This window comes from Triticum dicoccoides, chromosome 7A (assembly GCF_002162155.2).
Source record: "Triticum dicoccoides isolate Atlit2015 ecotype Zavitan chromosome 7A, WEW_v2.0, whole genome shotgun sequence".
Classification (NCBI taxonomy): Eukaryota; Viridiplantae; Streptophyta; class Magnoliopsida; order Poales; family Poaceae; genus Triticum; species Triticum dicoccoides.
In genome coordinates this window covers 116382410-116399101 of record NC_041392.1, presented here as the reverse complement: position 1 = coordinate 116399101, position 16692 = coordinate 116382410, and the positions used below count along the sequence as shown (strand labels likewise).

Sequence of the window (16692 nt, the reverse complement as noted above, 5' to 3'; positions counted from 1 at the left end):
ATTGTTTTCTATAAACTTGGTCAAACTTTACGAAGTTTGACTTTAGTCAACTTTAATATGCAGAGTAAATAAAAATGGAGGGAGTATAAGGTCTAGTTTCGAGTAGCTTTCTGTGAGGAGTCCAAAGGTGAAAACGGATCCCAATTATGATGTTCTGCTCAAAAGTTATAGATTTTTGAAAAAATAAATCAAAACATGGTTTTCTTCTTAGTTGGAGTGTGTAGGCACGGACTTCTTTTTATGGGTGTGTGTCTAAGAATCACTAGCCAACAAACGTGTGAGGGCGCACAAACAAGATGAGTCACCGCTTCCTTTTCAGTGGGAGTGAAAAAAATATTCTTCTTATGGATGTGTGTTTAACCACTCACCAGCAAATTACTAGCTAGACGCGTTTATACCATATTTATCAATACGGTAGGTGTATGACAAAGTGGCATTGAGTACTGGCCAGTAACGTTTCCAAGAGTATCTCCGCGGCTTTATTAAAAATCAAATCGAACATATTTTCTACTCAAAACAAAAATAAATCAAGTGTAAAGAACATTTCCCATGGGCAAACGACAGAACAGCTAGCAGTGCTTCAATTCCACACCTCGTGACCTGGTACTACTATATGGACTGAGATCCGGTGACTTGCTCTGGTCGAGTCATCGGTGAACAGTACAGTGCCTTGCTCCCTTCTCTACATCGTCAGATCAAAAATCTATGGACAGATCTGTATGGACAGATTTGTATGGATAGATTCGTGTGAACAGCTGAAAGGTACAGTGTATGAGCTACATGATATGCTACAGGGATTATGCTACAGGAATCCGGCTACAGTGACCCGACTACAGTGCATGCGCTATAGGAATTCGCCTGCTGTTTTGCTGTTCATACAGATCTGTCCATAGATTTTTGATCTGAGGTGTAGAGAGGGGAGCAAGGCACTGTACTGTTCACCGCTGACTCGCCCAGAGCAAGTCACCGGATCTCAGTCCCTACTATATATGTATGCAACTGCACATGTGTGCCGTGCTCCATTCATTGCACACAACCCAAGGTCGAGCAATGTCGTCCTCGTCGTACTTCGGGAGGCCGTCCTACTGCGCCATGGCCCTCGTCCTCCTCCTCACCCTGCTCTGCATCGCCTTCCCCGCCTACCTGCGCAACCCGGTCAGCGTCGCCAGCTGCTTCACGGGAGCCGACGTCCGCGCCGCCGCCGCCGCCCAACCAGCGGCGTCGGCGTCGGCGGCGTTGGTGGCGGACGACGGGGGCCGCCGCCCGGGCCAGCTCCGCATCCTCCTCGGCGTGCACACGATGCCCAAGAAGCACTCCCGGCGGCACCTGATCCGGATGGCGTACGCGCTGCAGCAGACGGCGGCCCTCCGCGGCGCGGCGCGGGTGGACGTCCGGTTCGCGCTCTGCGCGCGGCCGATGCCGCCCGAGCACGGCGCGTTCGTGGCGCTGGAGCGCCGCGCCTACGGCGACGTGCTGCTCTTCAACTGCACCGAGAACGCCGAGGACGGCAAGACGTACACCTACTTCTCGGACCTGCCGGCCATGCTCGGCGCCTCCGGCGGCGAGGGCCGCAGGCCGCCGTACGACTACGTGATGAAGGTGGACGACGACACGTACCTCCGGCTGGACGCGCTGGTGGAGACGCTGCGGCGGGCGCCGCGGGAGGACATGTACTACGGCGTGGGCCTGCCGTTCATGGACCGGGTGTCGCCGCCGTTCATGCTCGGCATGGGGTACGCGCTCTCCTGGGACCTCGTCCAGTGGATCACCGCCTCCGACATGGTCAGGAGGAAGGCCAAAGGTACGCCCTCCCTCTGCTTGTGAACCATAAAAAAGTCCAGTAGAACATCTGTCATCACATGTCGTCGAAACTAATGGCGTGTGCATAAGGTGTGGAGGACGTGACCATGGGGAACTGGCTGAACGAGGGGGGCAAGGCAAAGAACAGGGTGAACATCTTCCCCAGGATGTACGACTACAAGAGCGCCGAGGCCAAGGATTTCCTGGAGGACACCATCGGCGTGCACCAGCTCAAGGCGGACATCAGGTGGGCGCACACGCTGGCGCACTTCAACGCCACCTCCGGCGATCTCCGGCCTTCCAGAGAGGGGAGCTCATAGATTCATATGTGGAAGACAGACCTGTAAATTTGCAGAGTCAAACTGCCTCACTGAAGGGCAGCCTGTCTAGAAACCCAGCAGTTTCACATGCATATCATACATTTGGCATTAATTAAACGCTGGATTCCAGAGTTTCCAAACAGGGCCTGAATGTTGCATTATTTTCCACTTATAAGAGCATCATTTCTCTGCACTGATAAGAGCTCACTAGAAAGAACTAAAATACAATGAACAGCCATGCTAGATGTACAGGATGAACCAGAGGCCTTCCTGGAGACAGGAAGGTGAAATATCTACTCGCCAATTCGATCCGAGAAAGGACCTCGCCATCCCTGGCGCGCTTGGATCTTTACTAGAGGGAATGCTTTCCCACGCTCACCGACAGCTAGTCGACTTTATGAACGGCATGGCTATACATGTAGTAGACCATCCTCACCATTTCAGTTTCTCTACTCGGCTCCAGACATGAATTCCCTGTTCGAGCGATCATCTGACAAGGGGTATGCGCCAACAAATGGTTGGCATGTCCATCTCCACTGGCGAATAATCAGCTGTAGTTATCGTCTGGCGGATGCAGCAAGGTGAGCACAGCAGATATCTTGTGCAAAGAAATGAAACGCTAGAGACCTTTTAACTCGGGGCAGGGCTCTTTCTAGACCTTCTTGACTCACTGGACTTATGTTCAGGACCTGCCTCTTCCGGCATTTTGGCCTGGCTAGATTCACTCGCTCGAGATCTGGACCTGGATATCCGTCGGCTTCTTCTAGTTCCTGTGTGCTTTTCTGCATCTGCATCCGTTGGCTTCGACTTTGCTCTGACCGACCTTGCACTAGAAGACCCACGCGATTTCCGTTTTGAACCCACACCCTGTTTGGCCACCTGTTTCAATCCTTGTTGGGTTTGACACTGGTCATTATTTTCTTGCAACTCTGAACAAACAATTGATGCTGAAGTTCCCTGCACAATGAAATACGTACATGTTATCGGCGAGCTTCAAGAACAAGAAAAACAACATGCAGAGAATAAAGGCTCGAAAACATTCAAATCATTCAGGAGGAAAGATTTTTTTTAATTTCATCACCAATCAATGATCGGCTGATAATTTTGGTGTGAGAACATGCGAGAATCAGTCCACAAAATACAACACCAAACATAGAAGACAAACATCTTGAAACATCAGTAGCGCAGTGCTTGACATTTAATCATAGCATAGCAGAAGAGGAAAAAACACAGTACAAAACATCTTGAAACATCATTAGCGCAGTGCTCGACATTTAATCATAGCATAGCAGAAGAGGGAAAAAACACAGTACAGTGCAACACCAGATTCATGTGCCAAGCATTACCTTGTTTGTAGTCGAACAAGGTTCTGTGCCCTGAACTTGCTCGTCTTCAGAATCATCCATTTCCTCACATTCAAACTCAACATGCTGGCTCTCTTCCTCGGAATCACTTAATTCTTCTTGTTCCATTACAATGCCTTGCATTGTTTCCTCACCAGGCCTTTCAGTGTCATGATGAGGACTAGCATTCCCAGGCTGTAAATTCAAAATACTAGCTCTGTCCTTCACAGGCCTTTCTGGCTGAATTCTGGATTTACTAGGAGTACTTCTCAAATCATTTGCAATCCTGAAATCCACTGAGGAACATAAATGAATGTCCAAATCAATGTTGGTATCCCTCTCACAAGGGCTTGTGGATTCTTGCATATCAATACCGTTCTCTCTTTCGCTTGTCGACGCTTCCCTAACTGTTGACTGGTCATCCACTGGAGGTTCCCTAATACGACCGTCAGATTGATTAGAAAGTGGACGACAGTCCTCTTCTGGTACTTCCACATGCATCTCAGCTTCAGATCTTTGCAGCAGAGGATGGAAGTCGATGGTATTAGCATTGACAGGAGCTCTTTCCATGCCATCTGTAGTCTGCGTATTACTTTTCTCAACTTGAACTTTCTCAAAAGGGAAAAGATTATAATTTCTTGAATGACTAGTAAGATTTTGAACCGAATGGCTACGTGACGAAAGCACTTCTCGAGGATGCTGAAAAAGCAAAGGATGCATTTGAAAATCTTGCTCAGCGCCATCTTCCATCGAACGTGCATCACGCCCATGTTGTTGCGATCTGTCAGTAGTACTATGATGAGGGAAAAGATTTAGCTGTGTGTAAACACATTCTGTAAAGGTTGGAGGTGGCACAGGAAACAGATCCTGCGCCGCATTCTGATGAAATTCCATCTGAGATATCACACGGACAGAAGGAGGAAGGTTTACAGGAGGCAAATCTGGGGCCAACTTGACGACATGGCTACCTTTCTCTTTAGACAATTGTGAAGCTTGCGGTTCATCCAAAGTCACACCAAACACCCTTTTAGTTGAAGGACCATCAGAAGCGCAAGAGCTAAAAGGTATATATGCAGCGCCGACACCATGATGCGTACCATTTCTTTTATGCTGCTCAAAGCGGCCATATGCAGAACCACATTCATCATTGAGGCTGGTGCCCGTTTGCATCATATTCATGCTCCTATTCTCTGTGTCTGCTAAAAATGCTTCATTGACATATGGATCATCACCATCATCATCATCATCATCATCATCATTTTCAACATCCTCAAAAGCATCATTATCAGTCTGTCACGAAAGCAATATACATCATGCTCAATAACACTAGTCTAAATGGAAATAGGTATTCAAGGTTCTCTTGTGAGTTCGGTAACACACTAACCTCCTGCTCACGACCTACTTGTGAATCAGCCATGGAAGCTTTTAATTGCCTCCTCTTCGCTTCATATGTTCTCCTCTTTGCTTTCAAAGCCTCACTTTTACTGTAAGATCGCTGGATTCCATTGGCAACTCTCCACTGACGCTGGAGCAGTGAAGGATCTCTGTATGGCACAACAAACTTCCAAACAGATGTCCAATCATGTTTGAATATCTTGAGCCCCTGCATCAACATAAGAATGAGGGGAAAATTAAGCAAATACCAATTCAACAGGGAACAGAAGATAGTCTGCAGACACAGATATAACCACCTCTTCGATACGCTGCACTTCCTCACTAGTCAATGGAGAATTCTTCATACGGCGCACATCCTGCATTATTTCGACAAATATGCTCAGTACTTTGGTAGTATGTTGATTTTTTCAAAGACAGCAGTTAAGTAGATCAACATCTACATCCTATTGGGGATTACCATAACAGCCAGTAGAGCACGAGGATTGGGTCATCACAGTTTCAAATCGGTATTGGTTTTTGCTAAACGGGAACATATTGACCTACTACTTTAAAACACACAGGAGTGCTCTTTGAAACTTCCAGTGACAAGAGGTAATATCATAGAGCCCCACCAAAGCACTATAAATTTCGTCATTGTTCTATACTCCCTCCGTTCCACAATGTAGTGCCTATAGATTCTTTCAAAAGTCAAACATTACAAACTTTGACCATATTTATGGAGAAAAGTAGGTACATCTAGAATACCAAATGCACATCATTGGATATATCCTAAGTTATATTTTCAGAATGTACATGTTTGGTATTGTAGGTATAGAGAGTTTTATCTATACACTTGGTCAAAGTTGACAAAGTTTGACTTTCAGAAAAATCTATAGGCACTACATTGTGGAATGGAGGGAGTACCCTTTAAAAATAGAGCTGGTAGAAGTCATTTCTCAGCTTGCTTCTAATTATAATAACCAAATGTGATATGGTCCATATTACAGAAGTTAGCTTTTACAGTTTCCCAGGGATTTTTTTAGTCCTACTTTACGTTGACACATAAGAAAAACTGAAAAGATATGTTGCAAAAACATAAAAGATTAAAATAATGGTGATTCAAACACTGCCAATACTTCTTAAGGGGCTTCAGTACTTAGAAAATCATTATAGAAAAGAAGTCTCTGCCGACGAAACACATATCAGTTTCAAAACTAGACGATGGGATGAACCGGCACCCCATACTTATGCTAATCAGTTAAGACCTTAGAAATATTCTTGAACCTCAAAGGCTTATAAGAATTCCTTAAGCATATTATGTACCAGTAAATGGAAAGATATATACTTACTTACCTTGACTGGATTGTCAGTAGCTTTTGCTGAGCTGCGGTTCTTCTGTCTCACAAATATCTACACTACAAAAAGTTATGTTACTGAAACAGCATAAAGCATACAAAGAGAAACCAGGATTTTGAGCAGCTGAAAACTTGGTCAAGAGACTAAACTAAGCACTGGGCAAAATAAGAATTTCCCCATATGATCTGGAGTTGTGATTCTTAGCTGAGATTAGAGGATCAAGATTGATCTAAGCTTGCTCGTATAACGGCAACAAAAGCAGAACAATTTACAGGCAGTAGCCTTTGTTGAAATTAAGCATATAAGAGTCACCAAATCTTTATTCAAAACATGCAACCTGGTGTATTAGTTATTAGGAGTAGATATCAAATTAGGCTGGCCATAGTGCCAGCACCCAGCAGTTTGGAAACTCTCACTGCCATGTTAATACAATCAAAACAACACTTGTTTCTAATACCCACTCTTTAATGAATTCCATTTCTTCATACTATCTGATAGTCAGACAAAGTCTGTCATAACACCAAGGGCACCAAACAAGTGATGAGAATACTAAATTGGTATGTCTAGCAAATAATAGAAAACTGTGAGGTACTCAATGAAACAAATAAATGGCACCACAATTGTACCTGATGCGTTGACTTGCAAGGAAGAAAACGCTTTTGTATCGCTTCCCAGTCATTATTATATTCCAGAAGTCCTAGAGCTAATAACCTGCAGGCAGAACATAAAGTAAGAATGTTACATAGCCAAGAAAACAAATGATAGCACAGTTGTATTTGGGTGATATATAATCATGCAATTGAAAAGGGTAATATATGATGCCACACTAAGCAAGTGGACAAAAAATATCAAACTTAATACGATTAACCACCCAAAAGGAGACCTTACAAAAATTTCAATATGAAGATGAAAGGACAGCTTCGTAAAGCCAGATACAAATTGCATAAAACAGTGACAGTAATACAGGAAAGAAAACATTACAATCTCAATGGAGACTACAATAAAATTTCGACATTCAGCATTCCTTAAACCTTACATTTTGAAGATTGAAATTCATGCATCATGGATAGATTAGAATTAACAGAAAAGAAAACCATAATGCATGCCTTATAAACGTTAGTGAAAATGTAAATCATACCCGTCCTCTGCATCAGTGAAAAGCAGTCTACTGACCATAGCTGCGGGAGGTGGCTTATGAGGAAACAGCGAAAAATTGAATAGTGGATAAAATCTCTGCGCCAATCTTGCAATATCAAATGGAACAAGAGCAACCGACTCCTTTTTAGTACTCTCAAAAAGGGTAGCAGCTAATGATTTCTTGGGCTGTGACTGGCCAGGTGAAGCTGGTGTTGATGTGGACACATTATTTGGTCTGTCTTGAGAAATATTGTTAGCATCTCTGCCAGTGCTAAGTACCGGTGATGGAAAAAGAGGTTCTTTCCTAAAGCGGATCCTCTCTGGAGTGCCATCCACATGGCTTTTTCTATACTTCACAACAGCTGTCAATTGAGTAAAAAAAGATTTTAAGTCATGGCAAACAAGATGAAAAAGAGTATTTGCAAAAAAAGGGTACTTGCGTACTCACCGCCTGCAACATCACTTAAATAGCTGAGGGCCAAATGAAGTGGTGAGACATCAAGGATGGACATAACAGGATTCTTAATTAATGGAATCCATTGGCATTGCGAGGTCTCAGAAAAAGCATGACTAATTGCTGACCGAAGATGCTGCCCTTCAAAATAGAATTGTTGACGTATAGTGTTTTTCCTAGCCAATGCTTGATCACGGTAGCCAACCAACTCAACTATCATTTTTTTAACATCAGCAGCCACACGCTGTTTAGATGGGTCAAGAACGCATAGAGAGAAGGTTTGGATCATGAGCTGAACATGTTCATATATCAAAATATGCAATTGGCCAAGTTGCTCATCAGTAAACCCCTTCACTACAGCAGCACCAGTTGCTGCTGATGATGAGGAAGGGACATTGATGTTCTGGGATGGATACTGCCCAGGAACCTGGGGTGTAGGTGAGAAATTTGGGACAATCGGTCGCAAATTAGGTTTAGTTGATTCCTGTTGATGATTGACTGCCCTAGACGACTCAGGTCTCTTCTTCCTAGTCTGAGGCCTATGACCATCTTTCTTATTCCTACCATTTATGTTCTTATCATTCTCGACATTTTCACCACCATCACTTTCCAGGGCCTCCTCAATTTCGAGCTCAAAGTCCGCATCATTCTCATCTTCATCCTGGGTTTCATCCCCCTGGCAAGGCTGCGTGCCATCGCCTCCACCAGACAGGACAGCTGAAAGAAACTTGCGGTATTCCTCTTCCTCATCAACATTCTGCAGGTCACCATCATCGTCAGATTCCTGGAGAAAGGTCTCTAACTCGTCAAGTGCGTAATTTGCCAGAGAGTATCTTGCCCGTGTCCGCCTGCAGATTGCATCTTCCTCGGTACCTTCATGCAACAGGGGATGAGTATTCTGTACTGGTGGAGAGAAGGAAGCTACAGTCTGTAAGGGTTTCTTTCCCAATCCATTAACACGGCCTTCTCCATTCTCACAATGCAACTGGGTAGAACTGCTCGCTGGAACATTTTCTTTGCAGGCACCTTTGGCTGACAAACTTTCTTTGGGAAGCACACAATCACCTGCATTTTCTTTGCAGGCACCTTTGGCTGACAAACTTTCTGTGGGAAGTACACAATCACCTGCATTTCCATTACCAGGACTATTGCGAAGAAGCACCTCAGTGCTTGGTTGATTTTGAAAGCTAGTTCCCTCGCATTCTGCCTCTGAGGTGAGGCTTGACGAGGTCTCGGATGGTGATCCTTCCCTATATAAAGGGTTGAAATCCATGTCATCGTCCTCCATATCATCATCGACGTCCATACTAAATGAAGCAAGGGTAGCTTAGGCAAACAGTAGAACTGCCTACACCCTGTCATTCATTAGGTGAAGACAAATAAGTTAACAGTCTTAAAACTGTTGCTTGCTAGAAACAATAACAAGAGGCACGGCAATGAAACATAAGACTAATACATATAGCAAATGCCTTAAATAACACGTAGGTAAAGCCGTCAAGGATCGTGGCGAAGTAATTTTAGCTTTTTATAGGAGATGACTTATAGGTGCAAGACGGTCATTTAAGTTTTGGGAATGATATTAAGTCACAAAAGCTCATTTAGTATTTAACTCGACGGTCGCAAATGTAAATTCTTTAATGATTACATCTTTAGCTACAGTACATACAATACCATGTGATTATCAAGGATTAAGATGATGAACAAAACTTTCTTCATGCATTTCAGTCGGCTTTTTTTACAATAAATCATATCTTCCAAGTCTTTGGAGAATCAAGTCGCAATGGATGGTGACTAGAATGTATACAGCCACAAAGTAGACATGCCTAGAGTGTAATACTTAGGAAGAGGCATATATATCCTACAAACAACGCAATCCGGCCAAAAGAAGGGTGAAGCACGAACAAAATAGACTAGTTACCAAGCATATTCGAACCCTAGTAGCATAATAGCGCCCGGATTTACAGAATTTTGGTGTGAAGGGGAACCAAAATTGCAGGTTTCCTGGTGAGAGAAACTTCCAAATTCGCTACCGACAGAACGGGCCTTCGACGGTCCCGATGAAATTGATGAAAAAGATCGGGGCAAGGAGGTGAAATTAGGGCTTACACTTTGGACCCGGCGACCTCCCTCCGCCGAGGGGGCGCGAGCGAGAGGCGCGTTGAACCGGGCAAGGGACGAGCCGACCTCGGCTCCTGGGAGGGAGAGCTCGGCGCCGGCGGCGGCCTCGCGGGGGAAGGACGCGCGGCGTCGGCGGCGGAGGCGGACGACGGCGACGGGGGAAGAGGGTGCGGCCGTACGTGGTCGGTTACCCCCCAGCGGAACGAACCGATCGAAATCGGGTGGCGGACCGGCTCGCGACCCGTTAAGTGGACTCATGGGCCTGGCGAGGCCCACGCGTAGAGGTGAAACAAGCCCACCGCCCGTGCAGCCCATCTTGCCGCCGTGACATTCGTCAAACCCTAGCCCGCTCCGACCCACCGTGCCGAGGCAGATCGAGCCGTCCGCCCCGCGCGGAGAGGCGATCCGCGCCGTCCAGATATCGGCCGCTGCCTACATATAAGCCGCCTCCGCCAGCGGCCGCCGTCGCGTCGCCCTCTCCACACGAAGCCCCCACCCCAACCCACCGAGCTCCTCGTCTCCGGCGGCGGAAGGAAGCAGCAGCCATGGTGAAGGGACGCACGGGGCAGCGCGTCAGGCTCTACGTCCGGGGCACCATCCTCGGCTTCAAGAGGTGAGCGGCCCCTCCTTCTCGCCGGATCTGGCCGTTCATTTCATGGCGGCGCGCTGATGGGAATGCGGGGAAATTTTTGCAGGTCCAAGTCGAACCAGTACGAGAGCACGTCGCTGGTGCAGGTCGAGGGGGTGAACACCAAGGAGGACGTGGCGTGGTACGCCGGGAAGCGCCTGGCGTACGTCTACAAGGCCAAGACCAAGAGCAACGGCACCCACTACCGCTGCCTCTGGGGCAAGATCACCCGCCCGCACGGCAACTCCGGCGTCGTCCGCGCCCAGTTCAAGTCCAACCTCCCCGCCGAGTCCATGGTCAGTGCCCGCCCGCCCTTGGTTTACGATGCGCTGCTTGCTTGCTTGATTGCTGGTGATTTTTGCTGAGGCCGTTTGTTGCTTTGCGTTGTGCAGGGGCGCAAGGTCAGGGTGTTCATGTACCCGAGCAGCATCTAAGGTTAGCGTCTGCTGCACTATCGCTGATGTTTGTTTAAGGCTGTTGCTTTGCTCTGTGTGATTTACTCTAGCATGTGTGTTGCATTTTGTCCTGCGCCTTGAGAATGACTAGGATGAATGTGATAGAATTCCAAGTGTAGTCGAAATATAAAGTATGCCTAAAGTAGATGAACTTGTGCAATGTGTCCATCGAGATATTAATGGTTTGGCTTTGGTCAATCTGGTTCATGTAGGTTTCTGTGTTCTTCGATTTTTTATCCCTGAATGATGCCTTCTAAGCAATACTGAGTTGTTAATCTGTACTGTATCCAGTTTGATCTGTTAACATTGTAAATTATTATTAGCTTTGTTGCTAGTTCTAGTGTTCTGTTTTTGGAATGTTATTTACTCCCTACGTCTCATAATATAAGAGCGTTTTAGACACTACCCTTGAGTGTTATTAGTTTTTGAGGGAGTAGATACCAAGGCTTGTGCCGTTTGTCAATCTAGAAGGCTCACAGTATGAACAGTGGGGGAATGTGCTTACATGAAACGTTTTTATTAGAAAAAGCTGACCTCACTTGAGTGTATTAGTTTGTACCTCAAACTGCTGATTATTTTGCTATTGCAAATTACTGGTAAGCAGGTTTTAGATTTGATGTTATGGTAGAGTTGCATAATTAAGATTGGAAGTCACCTAGTTAATGTTTTGACATCAGAAGTTTGAGGGCTATCATTTCATTGGAATGCCATTCCTTATTTTTAGCAGCATAAAGTTGGTCTAATTTTCTGATATGAGATACTGTCTTGTGTTGCCTCAAATTATGAACATGATTTGCTATTTGTCATTCTAGCTGTGTTTGATACATCCATTGGGTTGGCTATGCTAACGTTGCTTCTCTTTTTGTTTTGTTCAATGCAGGTTTTTTCGATCTAGGGCCAGTAATGCTTGTTTCTTGCGATTGTCATGAGCCGAGAAATGTCATTTTATGGTGAATCTATGCTATGTTGGCAACTGAAACTGATCATGTATTCCGAGAATCTGTGGAAGTTTTGGCTAGACTTGTTTGTCAAATGTGTGGACCATTTTAGTATATTTCTATATCAGCACTAAAGCGTAATTTGTCATGAGTTTGTGACTGTTTTGCAATGTTTGAGTGTTATATGATAGGTTATCTGCTGTTTGATCCATATGATAACTCAGACATATATGATCATGAAGCAGATTGCATCCATAGGTACTGCTGATCCAAATTCCTGATGCCAACATGAATGGTCCATATTCCCAGTCTATTTCATTGTGCAGCCGCATTGTGGAATATGGTTCCCAAGCTCAGCCTAGGGATCGTTCTCCAGCAGTTTTGGTTTATAGAAATTATTTCTTTACGTTTATGTGGCACGCTTGCTTGGCCGACCAGATGTGAGCTGCATAACAATTTGCCTTCTGGTTGGATTGACAACAAGGGGAACCTCTATAAAACAGCACCAAGATTTGATATAAATACATTATTTACTTAAAATGAAAACGTGGCATCCTTTGGATGCTCAGAAACATCTCTTGCATCAGGCATAATAAACCAACGAACATATAGCCTGCAACATGGTGCAAAGATAGCTCACATGCATAGGCAAGTAGGAATGATGCATCTTGGTTTAAGTTCTATTTTAGCACAATGACCATTGTTTAGAACCCTTATATAAATCTCTTCCTCCCTCCCTTTTAGCAAAAAATTGATGGTCCATCAAAGTCATATGTGTTTTAGGTTTGAGTGGCAAGGAGATTGAGCACGGTTACAGGAGTTGGTTGCGCTTTTTATTTGACCAATGCTTCTCATTGAAGGTACCAGGTTTGAGTGTTCATAAATAATATTGCAAGATATTTTTCATATGCCACGACCTAGTGGAATATCTGAATAAAAATTATTGAGCTCTCTTCAGTAGAAGTACTATAGCGGGAGATGTTATGTGGACTGTAAAAATAACTATGCAACATACATATTATGTTCCTGCTTCACAGTGTGAACAATTGCCATTGTTTTGTGTCTATTATTAGACTATCTATGTGGTTCACTAGTTATAGCTAATATTCTTCTTCACGAACTCATGACTACTCTTGAGTGATTAAATTGTCTAGTGGCTTTGAGGATTCAACATACTATTTGATCATACAATATGCTATTTCCTTATTTGAAGTTTTGAACATACGGTAGACTATTAAGTTAAAAAAAACATATGATGGGCTATTTGAAAATCCCAAGGTTTAGAGGATTGATGTCTAATAGGATTCTGCTTTTGCATGTTAGCTCAAGTTTATCTCAATTTCATATGTAAATATTTGTATTGTCTAATTCTGTCGGTGTTTGCCTATATCACTATATGAGCACAATGCACTAGTGTTATTGATAAATAATGTTTATATAATTAGTTTGACAATGAGTAAGTTAGGATGATCCACATTCGACAAAGTAGTTGGCTTCTCTGCCAGTTCCAGCATATAAGCATACTTAGGTTGTGTGTTTGGGATGAATTTGATTCGTTCCTAATTTTTCTTCCATGTGGCATGTGCAACACAGTCAAATGGTACTATTGATGCATATTCATTTGATTAGATCATCAGTAAAGGAAAGTAAGTATGATTGCATGACACTTGTGCAGACATGTGCTAACCTAACCTTATTTGTTAGGTCTGATATCTCCCAATAGAGTAAAATGCACAGAACCACCACTTTAGTGTCATAACTCCAGGAAAATCACCACTTTATAAAATGTGACACTTCGCACCGAACCAAAAAATTGACAGTGGCAAAAAACACTGATTCAAAATGCTAAGTGTTTTGATGACGTCACTAATCAGCAGGGTTCGTTTGCTGGGCTGAGTTGGCAAGGAAAAAATGCCACGCAGGCAAGTTGACTTGGTCTTCTTCTTTCTCATCCCCTCTCTCTTTGGCACTTTATCAAACACGTTGTGTGCAGTCGAGTAGGCGGCTGGGCGACACAGCAGGGTAGAGCTTTGCCTTCCACGTCCCAGGCTGCCACGCGCCCGGCTGCAGCCACAACATAGGAAACGACAGGACGTGCACCACATACCCGTACAACCTCGTCACCCTGCTCCGCCTGGACATGTATCGCCCATTCGTGGACGCGTTCGCCGGTCCCGTGGCGCGCCCGGTGAAGCCTGTGTCGCCCTTCGACCGTCACCGGAGCCGCTCCGTCCGCCGTGCCACGCGTGCCCGGTGAGAACCCAGGCGAGCTGTGTCTGCTCGTGCCCCTCTCCTCTCCTTCGCTTGTTTCTTCTCGTCGACCTTGCCTCTCTCTCTCTCTCTCTCTCTCTCTCTTCACTTGCACAGGGAGCTCGCCATGGCCGTTAGCTTCAAGCTCCGCCGCCAGATCCGGCCACCTAGGCACCCGCTCGTCCAGATATGCTCCTTCCTGCAGTTGAAAGCAGCAACAAATTAGGACGAGGTTCGTCTCTACTGTTGATGCTTCTGTAGCTCCTGCTGCTACTGCACAGGTCGAGGACTATTACGAGAATGAGGTTGATCAAAATCAGAACTACGTGCAACCATCAGCACCAGGCCGTCCTCATACATATCATCGCAACGGTAGGGCTGCACCACCTATCATGTTGCTTAATTGCCAAACCGGGCGCACATCATGCTTCCCATCCGATGGCCTTTGGCTGGTCTGATATATGCAAACTATCTTTACTTTAGTCCTTCGAACTTAGTCTCAGCGACAGAGCTAGGGGTGGGCATGCCCCCCCCCCCCCTCCCTTCCATTTTTTCCTCTAAAAACACCCCTACATAATCTATCCATCTATCTACTACCCCTATAAAAGCATGAAGTGTGGAGATCCAAATCCATTCTGTCTGTCCATATGGCAGATCCTACTGCCTAAAGTCCTCAGATATTTAGCGCTAATTGCAATTAGCGTTGTACCTCCCGACCCCATGTCTCCCGCTGCCCACCTCCAGCGCCCCCCAGAAAAGAAAACCGCCCACGCCCATGCCCCACTCATCGCTCCCCTGTCCCACTCCCACGTCTGCTCTTTTAGTGCTCTGTTGCTAGAGTGGTTTCACTTATTCGATTAGTTTTTGGGATTGAGTGTTGCTCCAATAGTATTTGGCAGTTCCATTCTTGGTGTTGTGCTTATTTACCATTTGGTGAAAGGATCTACACGGTTGGGTTGGTTGTTATATGCTGGGCTATTTGGTTGGTTCATAACAAAGCAACCTTCAAAAAGAAGATGATCAAGTCTCCTTTTAAAATTGTTTTCGTCTCATGTTCTCTCTTGGTGTATTGGGTAGGTATTCATAAGGGAGATGACGCGGAGGAGCTGAAGTAGGGAGCGGACCTGCTCAAGATCAATGCACCAACATACTGAGGCTTTGCCAAGGAGCATTTCAAGGAACTTATGAGGATGGTGCACTGAGATACGTCATTCTAGAGTCTGGGGTCATTGTCGGGGCTGCTGTTTTTTGCTGATGGTGTCTCGTTGTTGGTTGTATGAACTATCTTGTTGTATATTATCTTTCTAGATGTTGTTAGGTCTAGATTAGTGTCTTCAGGTTATTGTCTGGTAGTGCAGGAGCTGATTGCGGGCGTGCGCGGCGGGTTTCTTGATGATGCCTCGAACTCGCACTCTCCCTTCTCTCCTCCGGTTTCTCTTGCTGTGTCATGATTGTTGTATTCTCTCCTTCTGTTTCTCTTGTCATGTTGAACTCACATTCTCCTTTCTCTCTCCTCATGTTTCTCTTGTTGTGTCGAGACTGTTGTATTTAGTATCTTTCTGGATGTTGTTAGGTCGAAAAAATTGTGCACATAACAACAGGGGGATTCAGTTATTTTGACTTGTAAGGATTTAGTTTATGTACTACTGCTCCTAGAAGGTGTATTTTAAGGACATGAAGGTGAGTGTTAATAACTTCAAAGGATGATCTCATTTTCCTGTGAGTGACTTTTTTGTTTCCATCAGATAGGCTTGATTACTATGAAAATACATGGTTAATGCTCGCAGTTTATGCATGCAAGGCGTTGTTTTGTCTTTGCATTTGATGGGCAAAGTTGTTTTTTGGGGGTAAAGTTATTGTTTTTATTAGCATGGTAACCTTGAGATGTTGATGCAAAAGACAAGTGTTGTGTTACCCCAATGCAGTTTCCATATGCGTCACGTTACCCCAATGCGGTTTCCATATGGTTTATTACTTCAAGCGTCGCATTACTTTTTGTCAATATCTCTCGGAGATAGTCGGTTCACTCATGATTGATGACAAATATATTCACTGAATTTTTACTTCGAGCTAGATTTCTTCTGTATTATTACAACAATGTTCATTATAAGTTTTTTTATTTTACTAACATATTATTTTTCTAAAACGTATGATGATTATATTCACATGGTACTCATGAGTTGCACGTGCATATTTACTAGTTAGCTCAAAGTGGTCTAAATTTATGTGTTTGGTCTCCTCCAACCTCTCATGCTATGTAACACTTGATCACTGGTAGAAAAAGAGCCTGTTGTCCCGGTTCGTAAGGGCCTTTAGTCCCGGTTCCTGAACCGGGACTAAAGGGTCGGTACTAATGCCACGGCGCTTTAGTCCCGGTTCAGTCCAGAACCGGGACTGATGGGCCTCCACGTGGCCTGTGCGCGGAGCCCAGGTAGGAGACCCTTTGGTCCCGGTTGGTGGCACCAACCGGGACCAATAGGCATCCACGCGTCAGCATTTCTGTGGCTGGGGTTTTTGTT

General features: G+C 44.9%; 3 protein-coding genes across 3 annotated transcripts; 2 read left to right on the top strand and 1 right to left on the bottom strand.

The window, feature by feature from the left end:
- Positions 1–1037: 1037 nt before the first annotated feature.
- On the top strand, positions 1038–2262 carry LOC119329409 (beta-1,3-galactosyltransferase 6-like). The gene is made up of 2 exons (XM_037602455.1): positions 1038–1801; positions 1891–2262. Exons 1-2 carry the CDS (start codon positions 1051–1053, stop codon positions 2118–2120), a joined length of 981 nt encoding a protein of 326 aa, XP_037458352.1. The 5' UTR covers positions 1038–1050; the 3' UTR covers positions 2121–2262.
- LOC119329408 lies at positions 2209–10094 on the bottom strand. The gene is made up of 9 exons (XM_037602454.1): positions 9891–10094; positions 7779–9139; positions 7332–7692; positions 6820–6904; positions 6191–6247; positions 5155–5214; positions 4848–5066; positions 3467–4753; positions 2209–3077 (listed from the first exon to the last, which is right to left on the bottom strand). Exons 2-9 carry the CDS (start codon positions 9088–9090, stop codon positions 2751–2753), a joined length of 3708 nt encoding a protein of 1235 aa, XP_037458351.1. The 5' UTR covers positions 9091–9139; positions 9891–10094; the 3' UTR covers positions 2209–2750.
- Positions 10095–10354: 260 nt separating this feature from the next.
- LOC119329410 (60S ribosomal protein L35a-1-like) lies at positions 10355–12074 on the top strand. Its single transcript, XM_037602456.1, has 4 exons — positions 10355–10515; positions 10598–10826; positions 10923–10965; positions 11866–12074. The coding sequence occupies exons 1-3, from the start codon at positions 10448–10450 to the stop codon at positions 10962–10964; spliced, it is 339 nt and encodes a 112-aa protein (XP_037458353.1). The 5' UTR covers positions 10355–10447; the 3' UTR covers position 10965; positions 11866–12074.
- Positions 12075–16692: the final 4618 nt, after the last annotated feature.

What these genes read in the sequence shown, in the direction of transcription:
- LOC119329409 (XM_037602455.1), top strand. Translation starts at nt 1,051, where the DNA reads ATGTCGTCCTCGTCGTACTTCGGGAGGCCGTCCTACTGCGCCATGGCC. An exon ending in GGTCAGGAGGAAGGCCAAAG is followed by an intron (nt 1,802 to 1,890) that starts GTACGCCCTCCC and finishes CGTGTGCATAAG; the next exon opens with GTGTGGAGGACGTGACCATG.
- LOC119329408 (XM_037602454.1), bottom strand. Translation starts at nt 9,090, where the DNA reads ATGGACGTCGATGATGATATGGAGGACGATGACATGGATTTCAACCCT. An exon ending in CTACTGACAATCCAGTCAAG is followed by an intron (nt 5,215 to 6,190) that starts GTAAGTAAGTAT and finishes GAAATAATGCAG; the next exon opens with GATGTGCGCCGTATGAAGAA. An exon ending in CTTGTTCGACTACAAACAAG is followed by an intron (nt 3,078 to 3,466) that starts GTAATGCTTGGC and finishes TTCATTGTGCAG; the next exon opens with GGAACTTCAGCATCAATTGT.
- LOC119329410 (XM_037602456.1), top strand. Translation starts at nt 10,448, where the DNA reads ATGGTGAAGGGACGCACGGGGCAGCGCGTCAGGCTCTACGTCCGGGGC. An exon ending in ACCATCCTCGGCTTCAAGAG is followed by an intron (nt 10,516 to 10,597) that starts GTGAGCGGCCCC and finishes AAATTTTTGCAG; the next exon opens with GTCCAAGTCGAACCAGTACG. An exon ending in ACCTCCCCGCCGAGTCCATG is followed by an intron (nt 10,827 to 10,922) that starts GTCAGTGCCCGC and finishes TGCGTTGTGCAG; the next exon opens with GGGCGCAAGGTCAGGGTGTT.